This window comes from Gouania willdenowi, chromosome 6 (assembly GCF_900634775.1).
Source record: "Gouania willdenowi chromosome 6, fGouWil2.1, whole genome shotgun sequence".
Lineage (NCBI taxonomy): Eukaryota > Metazoa > Chordata > Actinopteri > Blenniiformes > Gobiesocidae > Gouania > Gouania willdenowi.
The window spans coordinates 33,764,795-33,782,602 of NC_041049.1; the positions used below are offsets into that span (position 1 = coordinate 33,764,795).

The 17,808-nt window shown below is 39.7% G+C and overlaps 1 protein-coding gene across 2 annotated transcripts in view; it reads left to right on the plus strand.

Annotated features, from left to right (window-relative positions):
- Positions 1-17,808, plus strand: part of mov10l1 (Mov10 like RNA helicase 1) — a 73,299-nt gene that overhangs the window by 50,648 nt on the left and 4,843 nt on the right. For both annotated transcript variants that reach the window (XM_028448238.1, XM_028448239.1), the window contains exons 11-23: positions 5,543-5,610; positions 5,671-5,762; positions 5,832-5,887; positions 8,602-8,693; positions 8,769-8,841; positions 8,909-9,090; positions 9,188-9,334; positions 10,863-10,984; positions 11,063-11,162; positions 11,340-11,486; positions 11,736-11,909; positions 12,005-12,154; positions 14,718-14,825. In XM_028448238.1, coding sequence (XP_028304039.1) covers positions 5,543-5,610; positions 5,671-5,762; positions 5,832-5,887; positions 8,602-8,693; positions 8,769-8,841; positions 8,909-9,090; positions 9,188-9,334; positions 10,863-10,984; positions 11,063-11,162; positions 11,340-11,486; positions 11,736-11,909; positions 12,005-12,154; positions 14,718-14,825 — 1,511 coding nt within the window. The remainder of the gene's footprint in view (positions 1-5,542; positions 5,611-5,670; positions 5,763-5,831; positions 5,888-8,601; positions 8,694-8,768; positions 8,842-8,908; positions 9,091-9,187; positions 9,335-10,862; positions 10,985-11,062; positions 11,163-11,339; positions 11,487-11,735; positions 11,910-12,004; positions 12,155-14,717; positions 14,826-17,808) is intronic.

Genomic DNA, 17,808 nt, shown 5'->3' on the forward strand with positions numbered 1-17,808 from the left:
AATGTTATCATGCACCGTTTCTATTTTTTCCAACTTTGTTCACTGTTTTCAGATTTTATCTATAAGGTATTCCTGCCTGGTTAAGGACTGTATTGTGGGATCCCGGGAGTGTAGCACTGTTTTTGAATGATGACACTATTTTATTATGCAGAGAATGTGTAATATTACAATTTTTTAATTGATATTGTGGCACAGTTCGTTTTTTACATTCCCGAAAAACCATGTAAGACTACGGTTAAGTTACAAGCACAAACAGGTTTTGGTTTGTTAAGGGGTAAGATAGCGCGCACCTTTTTTAGGATGCTTCTGCTAGGAGAGGAGGGGGAGGGGGACCTAGAGGGATTGTTTGTTTTTGTTTTTTTATGGGGGGGATGACATGTTTTTTTTGTTTTTGTTTTTTATTCACATATGGTTATGACTTATTTTTTCAAATATTTTTATTTTAAATTTCTATTGGCCCAGCCCAATAGTACACCGCCTAATTTGGATGGAGATTTTAAGTTTGTTAGTTTTAATTGCAAAGGCTTGAACAATCCAATCAAACGAAGTAAGGTCCTACATTATCTACATCATCTTAACGCTTAAGGCTTCTGTTTTTTGTGAGCTCCCTCAAACTTTAAATCAGGCATGTATTTGAGGAGAGGCAATGATCCATTACAATGCAGCTCCTATCGTCCCATCAGCTTGCTAAATTTGGACTTTAAATTGCTCTCTAAATTTCTAGCTATTTTTTTTAGAGGGTGTCCTACCATCAGATTTCTGACGAGACCAAACTGGATTCATTCACAACAGACACTCCATTTTTAACCCTATTTTACTTTATATATGTGATGTATAACCCTCCTTCAAAAACTCTTCCTGAAGCCTTATTGGCACTTGATGCTGAGAAGGCTTTTGATAGAGTGGAGTGGGACTACTTGTATTTTGTTTTGCAAAAATTTGATTTTGAGTGAAATTTGTTTCTTGGGTTAAGTTATTGTACTTGTCTCCACAAGCCTCTGTTAGAACAAATAATACAAACTCAGAATACTTCTGGCTGTTAAGCTCCACCAGACAAGGTTGTGCATTAAGTCCTCTTCTGTTTGCCCTTGCTATGGAGCCTTTGTCAGCTGCTCTAAAGTGTCACCCTGATCTCAATGGTATAACAAGAAATGGGGTGGGTTGACCTTTATGCAGATGACCTTTTGCTGTTTCTGTCCAACTTATCTCACTCCATTCCTGAAGCCCTTTCAGTCCTAGAAACTTTTAGTGCGATTTCGGGATATAAATTAAACTTGGATAAAAGTGAAATTATCGACTAAAAAAATTCCATTCAAGATATCAAAATCAGGCTTTGTTTATGTGGAAATGTACGCAGCTGACACATTGGTCAACCTTTGCAAGTGGAACTTTGTCGCCCTGCTTAAACAAATCAAGTTAGACATTGAAAGATGGTCCTTACGTCGACTTACCGTTGCTGCTCGAATTAACTATCAAAATGAATGTTCTTCCACGCTTCCTGTATATATTGCAACTAAACTACTGGCTTTGTTTTGAGAGTATTGAGAGCCCTCCACTATAGCTGGCGATCGAAGCAAATTCTGCACTTCCGTTTACATTGAAATTCTTACTGTACTCACCTTTTTTATTCTCCACTTCCGCTTATTCAAAAAATATCTGTCATTTATTCTAATATTTATAAACTCTGCTCAAACTTTTCTTTAAATATTCTTAAAACTATTTGGGGGACTGATTTGGGCAGAATATTTCAGATGACGCTTGGGAGGGAATTTTGCAGAGGGTTTACAACTCATCTATTTGTGCTAAACACAGTTTTACTCAGTGTTGCCGCCTACACTTTCTTTCCTCAAACCAGAAGGACCTGATAGTGTTCTTGTCCCTGCTGGCCAGGAGGCTGATTCTGCTGGGAGGGAAATCTCCAGACCCACCTGTATATGGGATTAAAGAGGTTTTTATTTCCTTAAACTGGAAAAAATCAGGTTAACCATGTCTGGATCTGAGAGGTCTTTTGCAAAAACTTAAAACCTTTTTTTCATATGTCAAGAGCACAGAATGTCATCTTGATATTGACTGAGAACCTATCTTGAAAAATTGTTTTCCTTACTTTTTGTTGTTATTCTTGTATTGTCTTTTTTCTTTTTTTTTTTTTTTTTTAAGGGGATGTGTGCCAGGGGAGGGGTATAGTGGGAGTGAGGGGTTTAATTGTTTGTATATGTGAAAAAAAATGGATTTTGTCCAGAAAATGTGATAAAACTTGTTTGACTCAATAAAAAAAATACATATAAAGAAAGAAATATTAATAATTTTTTTTTTAAAATAGTTTTTAACTCCTGTGAGGAAACAAAAATACTAATAAATAAAAAAACCCATAATTAAACAAAAATGTATGTAAAAAATAAAGCAAGATACAAATAAAAGGTAGATTTACTGTAAGTTGTTGTGACATGGATTATTTTGACTGCTTTTTTTTAATTATTTATGTCATACAAAGATGTATGAGAGCAGCATTAATCACCCAATAGCAAGTTCTCCTTATGGATCAATAGTTTACTGAATCTGATAGGGTTTATTGATTAAGTTTTGATCAACTTAATTTAAAGGGGGGGTATTATGTAAAATCAACTTTTTTGAGATTTTTTATCATGTTACTATGTCATTCCCTCATTAAAAACATGCCTGGAGTGTTGCCTTGGCTCATTCATGTATGTTTGAGTAATCTTTAAAAACTCTGACAGCAGCCATTTTAGGTGTAGATTCGCCTGAGTCAACAACACTACAGCAATTAGCTAACACCTGGTGGAACTGCACGTCTCCTGAGCTCATCATACTCAAGACACTTTTCAAAATTACAAAATGCCGTAATGGAAAAAATTTGTCTTTGGATGCCAAGACATCTGCCCTCTTTTTAGTCTTCCAAAAAATGAGGCTGTTTGTCAAAAATGGTTGGACTTTAACTATTTATGTTGCTTTTAACATAAAATAAATTATTAATCAAACTTTTAGCTGTTTCCCTTTATGTTAAAAAATGTTTTGCATTTTATGTTATATTTATGATTTCATTGCAACATAATTTCATTATAGATTACTGAATTGCAAAATGTTGCTTCAAAATTACGTATAATTTATTTATGATAAGAAGGTTGAATATTACCATGCAGACACGTCTTGTGAGAGCCTCTGAACTCTTTCAGGTTTGTCTTCAGTCACTTTTTGGGTCAGACGCAGGATCAAATTTGTACGGATGCACAATATCCTGCATGGCCATTGTTCACAAAGTGAAAAAGTGTAGCTCCTTCCAACAGTCAAATTGAAATGCACCGAAGATCGATAGTAGTTTCATTGCATGTGGAGGAGATGCAGTAGTGTTGTGATGACGCCACAGACAGCATGCTGAAGGGGCGTGTCGGAACGGGTATGAACTTCTCAAAGGTGCAGTCCGCAACTCTCAGACCCCTCTCTCCCCCTCCCTCCCCGCTGTTCTCTTGCCCTGCCTCCAAACTTTTCAAAGTCCTTCCCTCAGAGGAGCTAACACGCTAACATTAGTTCGACAGCAACATCACAGTAATACAACATGCTCTGTTAAAAGCATATTACTGCAGCGCTTCTCTCTTTTTCTCAATGTGCACACACCTCAGCAGCAACAACACAGTGTCACTTACAGCAGCTCACATGGAGGCTGCTGCGCGGACATGAACAACACATGCACCACAGAGTTCTAGTGTAACAATTACAAATCAAACATAATGTAAATCAAGCAGCAGTAATTACCTGTCAAGCAGAAAAGTCACCAATTCCATCTTCTACTCCTCCAGACCATACACTGTAAAAAAGACTGTTCTAGCACCGGGAAAGGGGCGGGGACTTTGAGCAACTGCTGTCCATCAAACACAATCATGGCTCCGATTGATTCTTTTTGCTTGGTCGCGGTGCATACTGGCAATCTGCCAAAGGCTGCTGGAGCAGCAGGGGGGACTCAATGAGCCTGTTTTTTTTTTTTTTCACACAAACTACTAGTTTGATTTAAAGCTGTCCTTACATAGTGACTGCTTTAGCAAATATGACAAAGTCACTTTTATATAAGAGTTGCAGACTGCACCTTTAAAGAGACGGAGGCCTATTTCAAGGCATTTGATACAGCCATGATGTGAGAGCAAATTTATTCAAGCCAGTTATTTTAATTTACAGACCAACATAATGTTGCATCATCAGTGTAGTGTGTTATAGAATGGTATTATGTAGTATAAGTTATCATTAACCTACAATGTTTCAGACTCTACAAACCCTGGCATATATGGTCTCGTTCACAACAACATGCAACTTTTCCTACAGATCTTCTGTAGCACAGATGAGATGTTGTTTAAACAACAGGTGAAGCTGATCATGTTTTTATGAAGCCCTGCAGCGCTTGGCAAGAAACGTACAGAGTTTCACAGGCATACCAAAGTTAAACGGACACTGGTGGCTCTGTATTTAGGAGTCAGTGATGATTTGCGTAGTTTTTTTTTGGCAGTTTAGATGGTGTTTGGGGTGATTTAGGGGGAGTTTAATGAGGCAAGGATCGGAGGGGGAAGGGTGGTGCACCTAATGAGTGTTCTCCGGAAACATTTTGCTATAAAAAATGTTCCTTGCCTCACGGTGACGGCCTTTCGTGCCGATTCTGTTCATTTCCGTGTTCAACATAGGATTTAGTTTTCATTGGTTGATTCCGTCCGCGATTTCGTTAACATGGCATTTATAGGCCCCTAAATAATAATGTATAGTTGTCACAAAATCCCACTGCACACCTGGACTTGCCTCACACCGTTTGGGAACCACTGATATACGGAACATCACGATTAATTCGTTTTTCGATTCTAATTCCTTTTTCCTCACTTTGTGGCTAGTTCATAATTTTAAACAAGATTCATGTGTTGGTATCATTAACTAAAGTAACCAAACAGACGTATCACCATTATCTTTATTTATGTTACATCAGTAAATTCAACAGTAATCGTATTACAAAAGAAATGCATATAACTATATAAGAATCAAAAACATATCTTCAGCTAATTCAGTCTGATCTAACACAAAAGCTAGCTTCCAAACAAAATCCTCAATGAGCAGCATAAATCCCACGAGAAAATAAACATTTTGCGATGCACAATCAAAGCAGCTTTAAAAACAAAACCTACAGTATTAGCTCTCATAACCCTTGTGGAATTTGGATTTTTAAATAAAAGGTGGATGGATTAAAGAACACAATTATTAAATGCTAGAACATGCTATGTGCAGCTACTCATCAATGCTGTCATCATGTTCAGGAATTTAAACTTTCAAGTGAGCTGGTCAACATGCTCCAAATTAAGTATGATCCGCTGTGCAGTTACACAACAGTCTGTGTTTCATGATGGGGCAGGTGGGTGGCTGACATTGCTGTTCCTAATTATTATTGTTTTACTTACCCAAACACCTGTGACTAACTGAAAAAAGGTCTGCTTCCCACTTTGAGATCTCAGTGTCCTGTGAGAGTCCACATCAGGTTTGACAAAGACTCTCCTTGCAGGTGACAAGATCCTACTGAAGCGACAGAGTGACAGCATGGTGATGGAGTACATGAGCTATGTCACAGAGGTATGTTTACCAATCTGTCTTTTCAGACATGCATCATTTTTAACAAGGATTTCATGACAGATCAATGATCAGGAGGTGAGTCTGAGGGTTAACTCAGACTTTCAGCGCAGCTACCATGGAGAACTACTTGACGTAGAGTTCAAATACAACAGGTGAGGGGAAAGGTCAGGCCAAGGTGACGGTTACTTAAAGTTTCAACTGTTTACTGTCTTCTTTATCAGATTGACCATGAGAAGATGTCACAATGCTCTGGAACAAGCCAAACACTTTGGAAATGGTAAGTTTCCTGTTGGAATTTAGACTGTTCAAGTAAAACTCACTTTATAACTGTTCAGGACATTTCTCTCATATATTCTGACAGACATTTAAATGGTAAATGGACTAGATTTATATAGCGCCTTATAACCACACTGAAGCAGTCCCAAAGCGCTTTACATATCAGCTCATTCACCTAATCACTCTCACATTCACACACCAATGGGACAGGACTGCCATGCAAGGCGCTAGTCGACCACTGGGAGCAACTTAGGGTTCAGTGTCTTCCCCAAGGACACTTCGACACATAGTCAGGTACTGGGATCGAACCCCCAACCTCTCGATCAGAAGACGACCCTCCACCATCTGAGCCACGGTCGCCCGTAGCTTTAGCTCTACACTTCATGTACAGCAGTGCTTGAAAATATGTAAATATATACAAATATGTCCTAAAAGTCATCAGATTTGTGAAGTCATTAAATTAGATAGAGAACCCAATTAAACAAATTACATAGTTGGAGCTTTTTATTTTAGGAAAATTATCTATCATTACATATTTGAGTGGCAAACAACTGTCCAACCCTCACTGGAAACATATCTGACTTACTACCGGAATTGCGGACCAAGCTCTGACACTGGTAATACAGGAAACGGACAGCCCTTATTAGTACGAAACCCCATGCTCCCAGAGAACCTTACACAGGAATCCCAGAGGGACACTGTAAAATGACTTATCCAAGTCCACAAAACATGTGGACTGATTTGGCAAACTGCCAATGAGGCCTCAAGGACCCTGCTAAGAGTGTAGAGCTGGTCCACAGTTCCGCGACTGTGGCGAAAACCACATTGCTCCTCCTGGATCCAAGCTTCGACTATCCGGCGGACGCTGCTCTTAAAGCAGGGATGCCGTTGTTTTGGCCCGCAGTCCGGACCCGGCCCGATTGTACATCACATCCGGCCCGTGGTTGATATGGAAGAGCGTTTTTTTTTTTTTTTTTTAATCTATTGTATTTTTTTTGTCACAAAATGTAAAATAAAACCATCCAGTCGTTTGTTTGTGGTCTAAGTCTTATAACAGAGAAAATTGCTCCATTTAAAATTTTCTACATTTGTGACGTCACACATGAAATCGGGAATCAGTGTTGCCAGATCAGATGGACAATTTCCAGCCCAATCACATCTTAGAACAGCCCAAACACAAACCACGAATCTTGCAACACTGGGTTTGTGACACAACGCGACAAAGCGTTTTGGACAAAACAGCGGACTATCACCTTGAATGGACTACAACTGTAATCTCTACATGGGATGACAATAAAGCAAAGTAGCAGCTTCACTAAATGTTTAAAGCAGCTGAAACAGCTGCTTTTGCTGTTGAAGCTGCTGTTGATGCATGGCGCATTCACTGGGGACAGGCGTCAGGGTACGCGGAGCAACAGAGCGCATGGGGAGCACGACAAGCGAAGGAAGCAGGGTAGAGCGCGCCGGGCTCACCGAGCATAGTGACGGAGCGCATTTGGGGCGCGTTTATCGGACCTGGAGGGATGGGGTAATTTTTTACAAAGACTATTAATGATTAATGACAAATAAAATCAAGATATAACAATTTGTCAACCTAAAAATCACATTGTGCAATGACTGCCACCTTCCTACTTCATCTCCTGCAACATCTACAGACCATCAACTTTCTCTCCACCTGTGGCTAACCTTAAGTTTTAAATCCCTGTTAAGTTAACTAAACCAACAAATACACTATTATTATTATATACAATAAAGGTTTAAACTGTTTTTAAGTTGCCATTTGCATGATCAATAAAATGAAGTCAAATTGAATCAAACATTATTCTATATAATTTTAACTGGATAGAATTTAATACACTGTATTGTCTTCATTGAGAAGGTATTTTTCTGGCTCCAGGAGGACTTTAATCCAGATTGGATGAGGCAAAATGGTTCCTTTGAGAGTAAAGGTTGCAGACCCCTGTCCCAGGGAAGAGGGTTAGGAGACATCATTATAAGAACTGGCCCCTCTGAATTGAATTCCATGGTTTGAAGCAATGCAGATGCTAAGTTATGCTGCTGTTGATTTAATTCAAGTACAGCATTTCTGCAAAATAAAAAAACAGACTATATGTAACCTGTTGTTATGCGTTGCTGTTATTTAAAAAATGTTGTTACCTCTTCTTTTAAAATTATATAAAAGAAATGACCTGTTATTTCAGCCACTTAATATTGACACCAAAGCATAAAGACGCTTCCTGTTCTTTCTCAGTTGGCCGCACCAGTGCCACCATTGGAAAAGTTTGTGTAGAGCCCTGCAAAGGACATTTGTAGCTGAATTGCGTTGTTTTAGTGGTGGCTTTTGTTTTGTTTGTCTTTTTGGTCATCACAACACAAGCAGTTAAGGTTAGGGGACTTGCTCAACATCCCACAGTGACGAACCATGTTGGATTGGAACTATGACCCTCGGATTACAAGTCCACTTAACCGTTTTCCACCACTGCCCTGTGAATTACTGTGACCACCCCCATCCCAGCCTCATACTTTATAAATATTAACTTATTGTCTTTGTACAAAACGTTTGAAGTTTTAGTTATTATTTTATTATTAAAGTGCACATGTTAAGGTTTAATGCTGCACAAATTTCTTTTTAAAACTTAAAAAAAAACTTTGAAGACTGAAACGTTAACATGTTTTATTCTTCATTCTCTGACTTTTCTACTTTTTTTTCCTTAGTTCTGTTTCCTGCCAGAGTGAAACTTCAGACTCCTCAATGGGCTGGGAAATGGATTGGTGACCAGGGCCACAGAAATATGAGAGAGAATGAGGTAAAATTTGGAAAATAAGAATAATACTCAAATGGAACATTGTTTTCAACAAATATTAACATATTTAAACCTCAGACTCCGACTGCAGAACATCAAGACACACCGACTGGCTTCATCGACATGACATCAAAGTCGACACAGACACGAGGTACCCTTCATGGTTTTCCACAAACTTTTTACCTTTTTGTCAGGCTTATGTTGTCAACTACTTCCAGATGGAAAACTCGCAACCAAAGTGGCCCCAAGAGAAGGGCAATTCTTTAACATGGACCTGAATCCTGATCAGAAAGAGGCTGTAAAAAAGATCCTTGAGGGAGAGTGTCGCCCAATGCCCTATGTGCTTTTTGGACCTCCAGGAACAGGAAAAACCATCACCCTGATAGAAACCATACTGCAGGTAAATGCTTGCACCAACTGGTTAGGTGCTACCACCCTGAAGTTTGACTTTTCAAAGTTTTAAAGTTGAATTTCTGCTGATCTGCTTCCTCCTCCAGGTATACCATTTTTTGCCTAGTAGTCGGCTGCTTGTGTGCACTCCTTCTAACAGCGCGGCAGACCTCATCTGCACCCGCCTGCACTACAGCGGCTTCCTGCATGCTGCCAGTTTAGCCCGTGTCAATGCATCCTGTAGGCCAACTGAGGTACTGAACTGCATACCAAGAACATGTTTGGGTGTGCAGGGTCTTTGTCCACAAAAGTATCATTCAATTGCAATCAAATGCTGGGATCTTTCATTTCTGTTGAACAAATCATTTATTTTATTCATTACAACTTTTGTAAGGACCCTCAACAGGGTAATGTGTGTCTAACACAAGTGCATCATATGTTTTATTCTTTACAAAAAGTGTCTTTTGACTTTCTTTTTTTTAGATTGAATTTGAGGGAAATGGTCATATACAAAATATAACAAACATTGTTAATCAAAAAACAAAAAGCATTAGGTCATGAAAAGTTGCTCCAATAAATAATTATTTTTCCATAATTTATTGACAGATAAGAAAAAAAAAATAGGTGAGTTCCTGCACTTTCCAAGGAGTGCTAGTTTTTAAGTGTCTCATATTTACTTTCCTTGACAGTGTAATTTTTGGCTTAATTCATACTTCCTGGAGACCTCTGGCATTGGTACAAACAGTACAGTGAAAATAACATTTAAGAGTAACTAAACCCCTGCTTTCTGCTGACCTGACACTAGGGTGGAAATTCAAAAAATGCTTTGATTATGGGTGTTTCTCCTGTAGCAGTAAGACATGCCCAGTCAGGCAGCCGGACAACGCTGCACGCCGAGACAGATGGGAATACACACATGATGTCTGTATACACACACAGCGTGTTCACAGCTGAGATGTGTCACTGCAATCACAGGCACACCCAATCACGACATAAAGCTCACACAGACCTACAACCCTGCTCTCCCACTACCTCACTCACACAGCGATAAGACGTACACACACGTCTGCGCACATGCAGAAACAGACGGGAATACACACATGATGTGTCTGTACGTACACTTAGCTTGGTGAACCCTCTGATTAGCGCAGAATCAGCTCTTTATAGAAGATGGACTAGGATTAATTAATGGTACTACCAAATACATATGTATTCAGCAGAAAAAAGTGGGTGTAGTTGCTCTTTAATTACAATAAACTAGTTTCACACAAAGTCAAAAAAACTCAGGGTAACATGCATTCATACTTTACGTGTGAGCACAGCATTGCGCGGAGTGCACAGGAAGCTGTTCCACAGACATCTCACAAACCCACGAAGAACAGTTAGTTTTTTGGGATTTTTTTTTTTTCAAAATAAAATCATTGCCTACTGTAAGGTGGAAGAACCATATTGCTTGGTACAAGAGTACAATAACAAAAATATTTTATAATAAAAATATACATTTATTAATCTATCATTTACAATGATGTTTCTGAACTAAAAAACTTACCTGCCATGTCGTTTACAGCTTTTTTTTTTTTACAATTTGGACAGTGTTGCTTTCAAACGCTTCAATTCATAGGGGGTCTTTCCAGGTGATAAAATGTTTTACTTCCTCTGGGAATGTTTGCTTTATATCGAGGGCAGACATTAAATGTGTTGTCTTCACGTAATGTGTTCCGTATATAACTGGCCAATAAGTGTGTATTCTGTGTGTCTTTGTTCTGTTTTTTTCTCCCATAGTTCATTCCAGAGGTGCTTAGGCCTTATTCGAGGGCAGGAGAGGACATCCGTCATGCTGCCTTCCACAGGATTGTGGTCAGCACCTGCTCCAGTGCCGGACTCTTTCATAACATGGGACTTCCGTGAGCTGAAGATCTAACCCTCTTTCTTTTTTAAGTGTGAATCTTAGCTCTCTAACTGTGGAAACTGTTTCTCCACAGAGTGGGACATTTCACTCACGTGTTTTTGGATGAAGCTGGCCAGGCCACCGAGCCAGAGTCCCTGATTCCCATAAGTCTTGTGTCAGAGAAAGATGGACAGGTGAGCAACAAATTCCTCAGAATTATAACCCATGGAGATAAAGTGTAGACTTATATCTCAACCATACATCTTCAGCAGGACTCTGGCATGCTTGTTCATAAAATGTGTGACTAGTTCAACTATTCCTGCTTTAAATTAAAAGTTTGTCCCAGTTTACCGGTTCAGATTTTTCTTTAGATCGTGTTGGCAGGCGACCCCCATCAGCTTGGTCCCATTGTCAAATCCAAGCTGGCTGCTGCATTCGGCCTTGGCCTGTCCTTTCTGGAGAGACTGATGGCCACAACACTGTACTCCAGACAGAAATGGGGCTACAACTCTAAGCTAGTAAGTGCAATGGGTTATTAGGCCTGCTTTCAAGCCACGATAGACCCTAGAACTCAGCTGGAACAGGGCAGAAAGATGTAAAAAGACGCAACAAGGAAATGATGCAAACTATCAGAAGAAATTAACGGTACCTGGTGTATTTTGCCCCAATATATTCCACTTGTCTATCAGATGCTTGCTACATTCTCCCTAATGCTGATTATTCACGGTTTTAGGAGCTTTGACATAAACACTACATGTGTGTTACAGGTAACGAAGCTGATCTTCAATTACCGCTCTCACGAGGCCTTACTCTCCCTGCCATCAAAGCTCTTTTACCATGATGAGCTTTGCTTTCAAGCATCCAAAGATGTGACAGAGTCTCTTTGCAACTGGAAAAACCTGCCAAAGAAAGGCTTCCCACTTCTTTTTCATGGTGTTAGGGTAATAGAGGCCCATGAGTATTCTATTAATGTTGAATTTTTTGTACAATGAGGTCTTTCGGTATGTGATGAACAAGAGATTGCTCTCTGCTGTAGGGCACAGAGATGAGGGAGGGAAACAACCCATCCTGGTTTAACCCTGTGGAAGCTGTTCAGGTTATGCTCTACTGCTGCCAACTGGCAAAGAAGCTCTACAAGCCTGTGGCTGCTTCAGACATCGGCATCATCGCTCCCTACAAAAAACAGGTAAGCTAAACCTAAAAATGCTTCAGTTCGACACTTCTGGCTGATCACATCTCTAGTTTTAAAAACATCGAGGACCAAATTAATGAATCGGACACTGACTTCTGTACGAAAGTATTTAATATAAATTCCAAATTTTTGTTGTCCCAAATTGTGACGACATGGAGAGGGAAGAAGCTCTCAACGAAGTACAGATTGTCTGTTGGTGTATCAGTTGTGACTACTGCTAGTGATCGTTATAACTGGTGACAAAACTAGTTATATTGGGCAAAGTAACAAAATGTAATGTTTTTGGTCATTAGAGAAATTGGTAACTGTTCTCTATTTAAATTTGCTTTACAAGGCAATTTCATACTGATGTGGAAGCTATAAAATATATTTTGGGTTTTTGCCTCTGCGATTGGGTTCGGGGATTGCCGCCACGACAGGCACCAGAGACTTTACGGCCACAGCTGCGAACGGCCGCATCGACAATGGAGGAAGAGAACATGGTTGTTTCTGTTGAACTTTTTTTTAGATTGAATTTGAGGGAAATGGTCAGATACGAAATATAACATTGTTAATCAATAAACAAAAAGCATTAGGTCGTGAAAAGTTGTTCCATTAAGTAATTACTTTTATCATAATTTATTGACAGATAAGAAAAAAATAGGTATGTTCTGGCACTTTCCAAGGAGGGCTTGTTCGTGTGTGTCTCATATTTGCTTTCCTTGACAGTGTAACTTTTGGCTTAATCCATACTTACTGGAGACCTCTGGCGTAAGTACAAACAGTGCAGTGAAAATAACATTAAAGAGTAACTAAACCCCTGCTTTCTGCTGACCTGACACGAGGGTGGAAATTCGAAAAATGCTTTGATTATGGGTGTTTCTCCTGCAGCAGTAAGACATGCCCAGTCAGGCAGCTGGTCAGTGCTGCCAGTGAGAGAGCGCCATCCTCTCAACTGTTACACACAGCCCCACAGACACTACATTAGTATTACGATATTAGACAGATGGTAATACACACAGTGATGTGTCACTACAGTCACAGGCACCTACAATCACGACTTGAATCTCACACACAACCGTACTCTCCCATTCTCCTTTTGTCAAATATTTATTTTGTTGTTAAAAACTAATATTTTCTTTGAACAAAATGATTAAAAAAAATAAATAAAATAACTAAAAAAAGTAAAGAACACAAAATTTGGGAAAAAATAAAACGGAATTTGGAAAAAAAAATGTATAGGGCCCTAGGTTTACATTATTATCCTATCTACTGTAGCTAAGCAGACTTGTGCGAAAAGGACAACAATTCATTTGTTGTGGATTTATCCACATTTATTCTCTTTAGTTTTTTTTTTTTTTTTTACAATGCATGTTGTGTTTTGTTTGAAGGCCTATTATAAATGAAAAACTTTGTTGTGCTTTTTTTTTTTTTAAAGCAAAGGCTATTGGAATATTTAAAAAAATGTCAGAATATTCAATAAACATTTACTGTCTTTAAAAAACACGTCTAAAATTTATTCTAGGCTATTTATGCACTATTAAAAAAATTTGGTATTTGGTTTATTTTATTCGGTTTAGGCCACAAATTTTTATTTCAGTGCATCCCTACTCAATTTAAAGGGCCCATGTTATGCTAAATCAACTTTTCTGTCTTTTAAACATCATGAAAGTGCTGTTAGGGCTTCATACACATGCCCAAAGGGTTTTTTTGATTAATTCCTTCAATCGTTAGTTAGAGGGTGATTTGCTCCTTTCTTACTGCAGGGTGAGCCCAAACACCTCACTCCAATTTGATGACGCGTTCCCACTTTGATGACGAATTTGACGCAGCACTGAGCTGGAGAAGCCGCGCCTCCAGGAAGCTCTCTGCCGTAATTGATGTGTAAACAGACACGTCCACGAAGGTGAGTATTTCAGCATCCTTCGCGCAGTGCTATGTTTTGCTTTTTCTACAGTCCATGTATGTACCGGCGAACGCCCAGCCCCCACGCTCTGTCTCGTGTTTATAAAGCAGCATGAGCTCTGCTGCTAAGTGGTTGGGAGGAGGGCGGGCCGTCCTCTGGCCCTACGTCACCGTGCGGGGAGCAGGAAGTCAGTGTTCCGTCTATAGACATGCCCACTCATGAATATGCATAAGTAGGTCGCAAATCAGGCTGTTTGTGTAGATTTGCTCAGAAAGTGACTTTTCAGAGGCTAAAACTCTCGAAAACAGGCGAGTTTGGGAAAATAAACCCCAAATACTTTGTTTTTGGGGTTCTTAGAACAAATTTAGATGGGTGAAAAATAGCATGATATGGGACCTTTAAGATAAAGTATAAGAATTGTGAAATTATCAGGACATATTGTTTTGTTAGTGAATGTAAACACTAAATTGGTTTGTTTTGTTGTCTGAGTTGGTCTTAATACTTTTGTAATTTGGTGAAGGATTTATAAAGCAAATGCTTTTCCTGCTCATTTTTGAACAAGTAAGCTTGTTTCTGGTTTTAAATTGTTGATCAATGCTCTCTTTTACTTTTTTAATTTTGACATTTCTATAATTTTTCTGTTTTCAAAATAACCGCATTTTTATTCTGCAGTGTGAGAAGATCCGAGTGCTTCTGGGCAAAGTGGGGCTGTCAGACATTAAAGTTGGCTCAGTGGAGGAGTTTCAGGGCCAAGAGTTCCTCGTCATTATCCTGTCCACAGTAAGACAAAATAGGGCAAACATATGTAATGAGGTATAGCTTAACAGAGATGGAAAATGTGTCAATAATTTTGATACAAAGGTCACTACTTTTTAGTTGTGGACCTTCAGTGTTGTAAGAGTTTCGGTCAGCAGAGAAGACCCAATCAAAAATCACGTACCTATGTTTTCATACAAATTTCTGACAGGTTGTGAATTTTTCTAAATAATCAATTTTATCTTTTTTTTTTTAACAAAGAATTGCTCCTATTTGCACTGCATGTTGTATGGATTTTATTAAAGCTGATATATGGAGTTTCTGAGAAATCTGTTTATGTATCATTCTTTTGAAGTGCAAGAAAATACGTTGGTCTTTTACTATGATCTACTGATGGTGGTCATTCATATACATCAATGTATATAAGTCCCGCTTTCGTCCTATATACCCTTATCCAAATGGAAACGAGCACCTTGATCACCCAGCCAATAGGCTTCGACTTGTAGCGAAGTCTGTCAAAGTGAATGCGGAACTGTGCACGGAAACTAGGCCGCGTGTCACAACAACAAACAGATAAATATGATTTTGGCTCTTACCTGACCCATAGACCTATATCAATGTGACCTGATACGACCTTATGTTTTGCGATGCCCGTGGCTTCTGGTAGATTGGCAGAGGCAGGGGGAGGAAGTGGAGCTTAAACAGCTCGGGACATCAAGACATTTCTCAGAAATTCCGGATATCAGCTTTAAAGCTTTTATCAGAAATGTAAAAAATCTGCCTTGAGCTTTTAGAATAACCCCTGTTAAAGTTTGTAACCTTTAATAGACGGCAAGGAAATGTCAGATTGCAACTGTCAGCTTTTTCATTCAGAGCCAGCAGACTGTTTACAACAATCTGCAAGTAATAATACGTCTGGTGCTTCCAGTATGTTGTGCTAATAAGTTTAGAACATTGGTTCCTCCGGCCCTCAAATATCAATGTAAAAGCAGCTTCAAGCTGTTATCTGCTGTCAGAATCAGTCATCACAGTGCAAAGAGAAGACAAAGTAGTCCAAGGAGAAGAATAAAGATGCTCAGTCAAACTTTTCCCAGTTTAGATGTATCACTTTTTTTATCCCCGAAAATATAATATTGTTTAATTTAGTTTAAGGAGATGTCGCAATCAAATAAGCACCATCTTAATAACCTTGCTATATATATTTTTCTTGCACAATCTAGAAATATTATTTTAAATTCTTAAAGTAATTCCAAAATTCTTTTTTCTGCTGAAACCAAATGTATTTGTGTCTGAAGTAGTGTTGTTGATTTTCTTTCAAGTCTTGACATTTTAGTCAAAGTATTTCAATTTAACTTTAAGATCATCAAAATAAAACATATTTCCTGGAAGTGTGCCAATACATTGATTATTAGATTAATTGCGATCCAACACGTGATGATTCGATAACGATGCATAAATGTTTAAAAATCCGCTGCTCGCAGAATGAAGATTAAAGTTGCGCAAGCCACCCGTACACCTGAAGGAACAGACCAGGTTAAGGTGGCATTAGCAGCAGCTAACTCTTTCGCTACAATTACCTGAAGAAAACTTCTAATCACGCATTTAAGGCAGATGATCTGTGATGACGTAAGTGAGGCTCTGCCTGCCTCATAAATACGCTGTCATCACAGTCATCCTTCAATTCAGTAGCCGCTCTTCACCGAGCCCAGCTGTGTAGCGGGGCAAAGAAGTGTTGTACCTCGTTCTTCTTCTTCAGGGAACAGAAGTTACACATAACATTTCGTTCCCTTTCAGCCGATTCACTCGGTACAACACATATAGTATGGGACATGTAGAGCAGCTATGAACCGGAAACCAACCTCCAGCACCTCTAGTGCATGTTAGACCCAGTGGAAAGAGCCCAATGGGCCACCGAAGGGGCCGTTACATCCGGACGGTAAAACCGAACAAAAGTGTGTGGTGATGACCAACTGGCAGCACGACAGATGTCACTTAAAGATACCCCCCTAAACAAAGCCCACGACGTACATATGCCCCTGGTCAAATGTGCTTACACCCTGAGGTAACTGAAGACCCCTGCTGGTGTAGGCCAGGGAGATAGCCTCCACAATCCAGTGAGAAAGCCGCTGTTTAGATAGGGCTTTACCCTTAGCTGGATTAGCAAAACACAAACAGCTGGTCACATGAACGCGCACTCCTAGTGCAGTTTATGTATTCACGTAGAGCATGTACAGGACACCTCCTTTGCTCCCCAGATACAAAAGGAGGAGGGCAAAAACTCATTAGCTCAAAAATCATGGAGCTATGAGCTGAAGGGATGATCTTAGGCACATATGCCATGTTTGGGCGTAATGTGACCTTGGAACCATCTGAAGTGAACTGGGTACAAGAAGGATGCACTGACAAAGCATGAAGGTCGCCCACTCACTTAGTGGAGGTCAAAGCGAGAAGTAGTGCAGTCTTATATGAAACAAATTTCATATCTGCTGACTCCATAGGCTCAAAAGCGGGGCCACAGAGAGCATCCCGCACTACAGTTAAATCCCATGAGGGGATGATGGATTTCACCACAGGCCTCAGCCGGCGAATTCCCTTTAAACAACGCATGGCCAGCGGATGCGTACCCGGTGTCACTCCATTGAAACCAACATGGCAGGCAGATATAGCCGCCAAATAAACCTTAATAGTGGAAAAGGACAGCGCTTTATCAAACAATTCATGAAGAAAAGTCAAAACCCCCACAATTGAACACTGAAATGAGAGTACATCTCGGTCCTGACACCATTGCTCGAATGCTCGCCATTTATAAGCATATAAGCCACAAGTGGATGATGCCCTAGCACTCTGGATCGTTGCCACCACACAGACCCTGAGCCATTAAATTTGACCTTTCAACAGGTAGGCATGTAGCTGCCACATTTCCGGACGTGGATGAACCACCTCTCTGTGAAGCCTGCTCTGTACTGAGGTCCAGAGTCCTCTCACTGCTGCTCCGTTGCACAGAGCC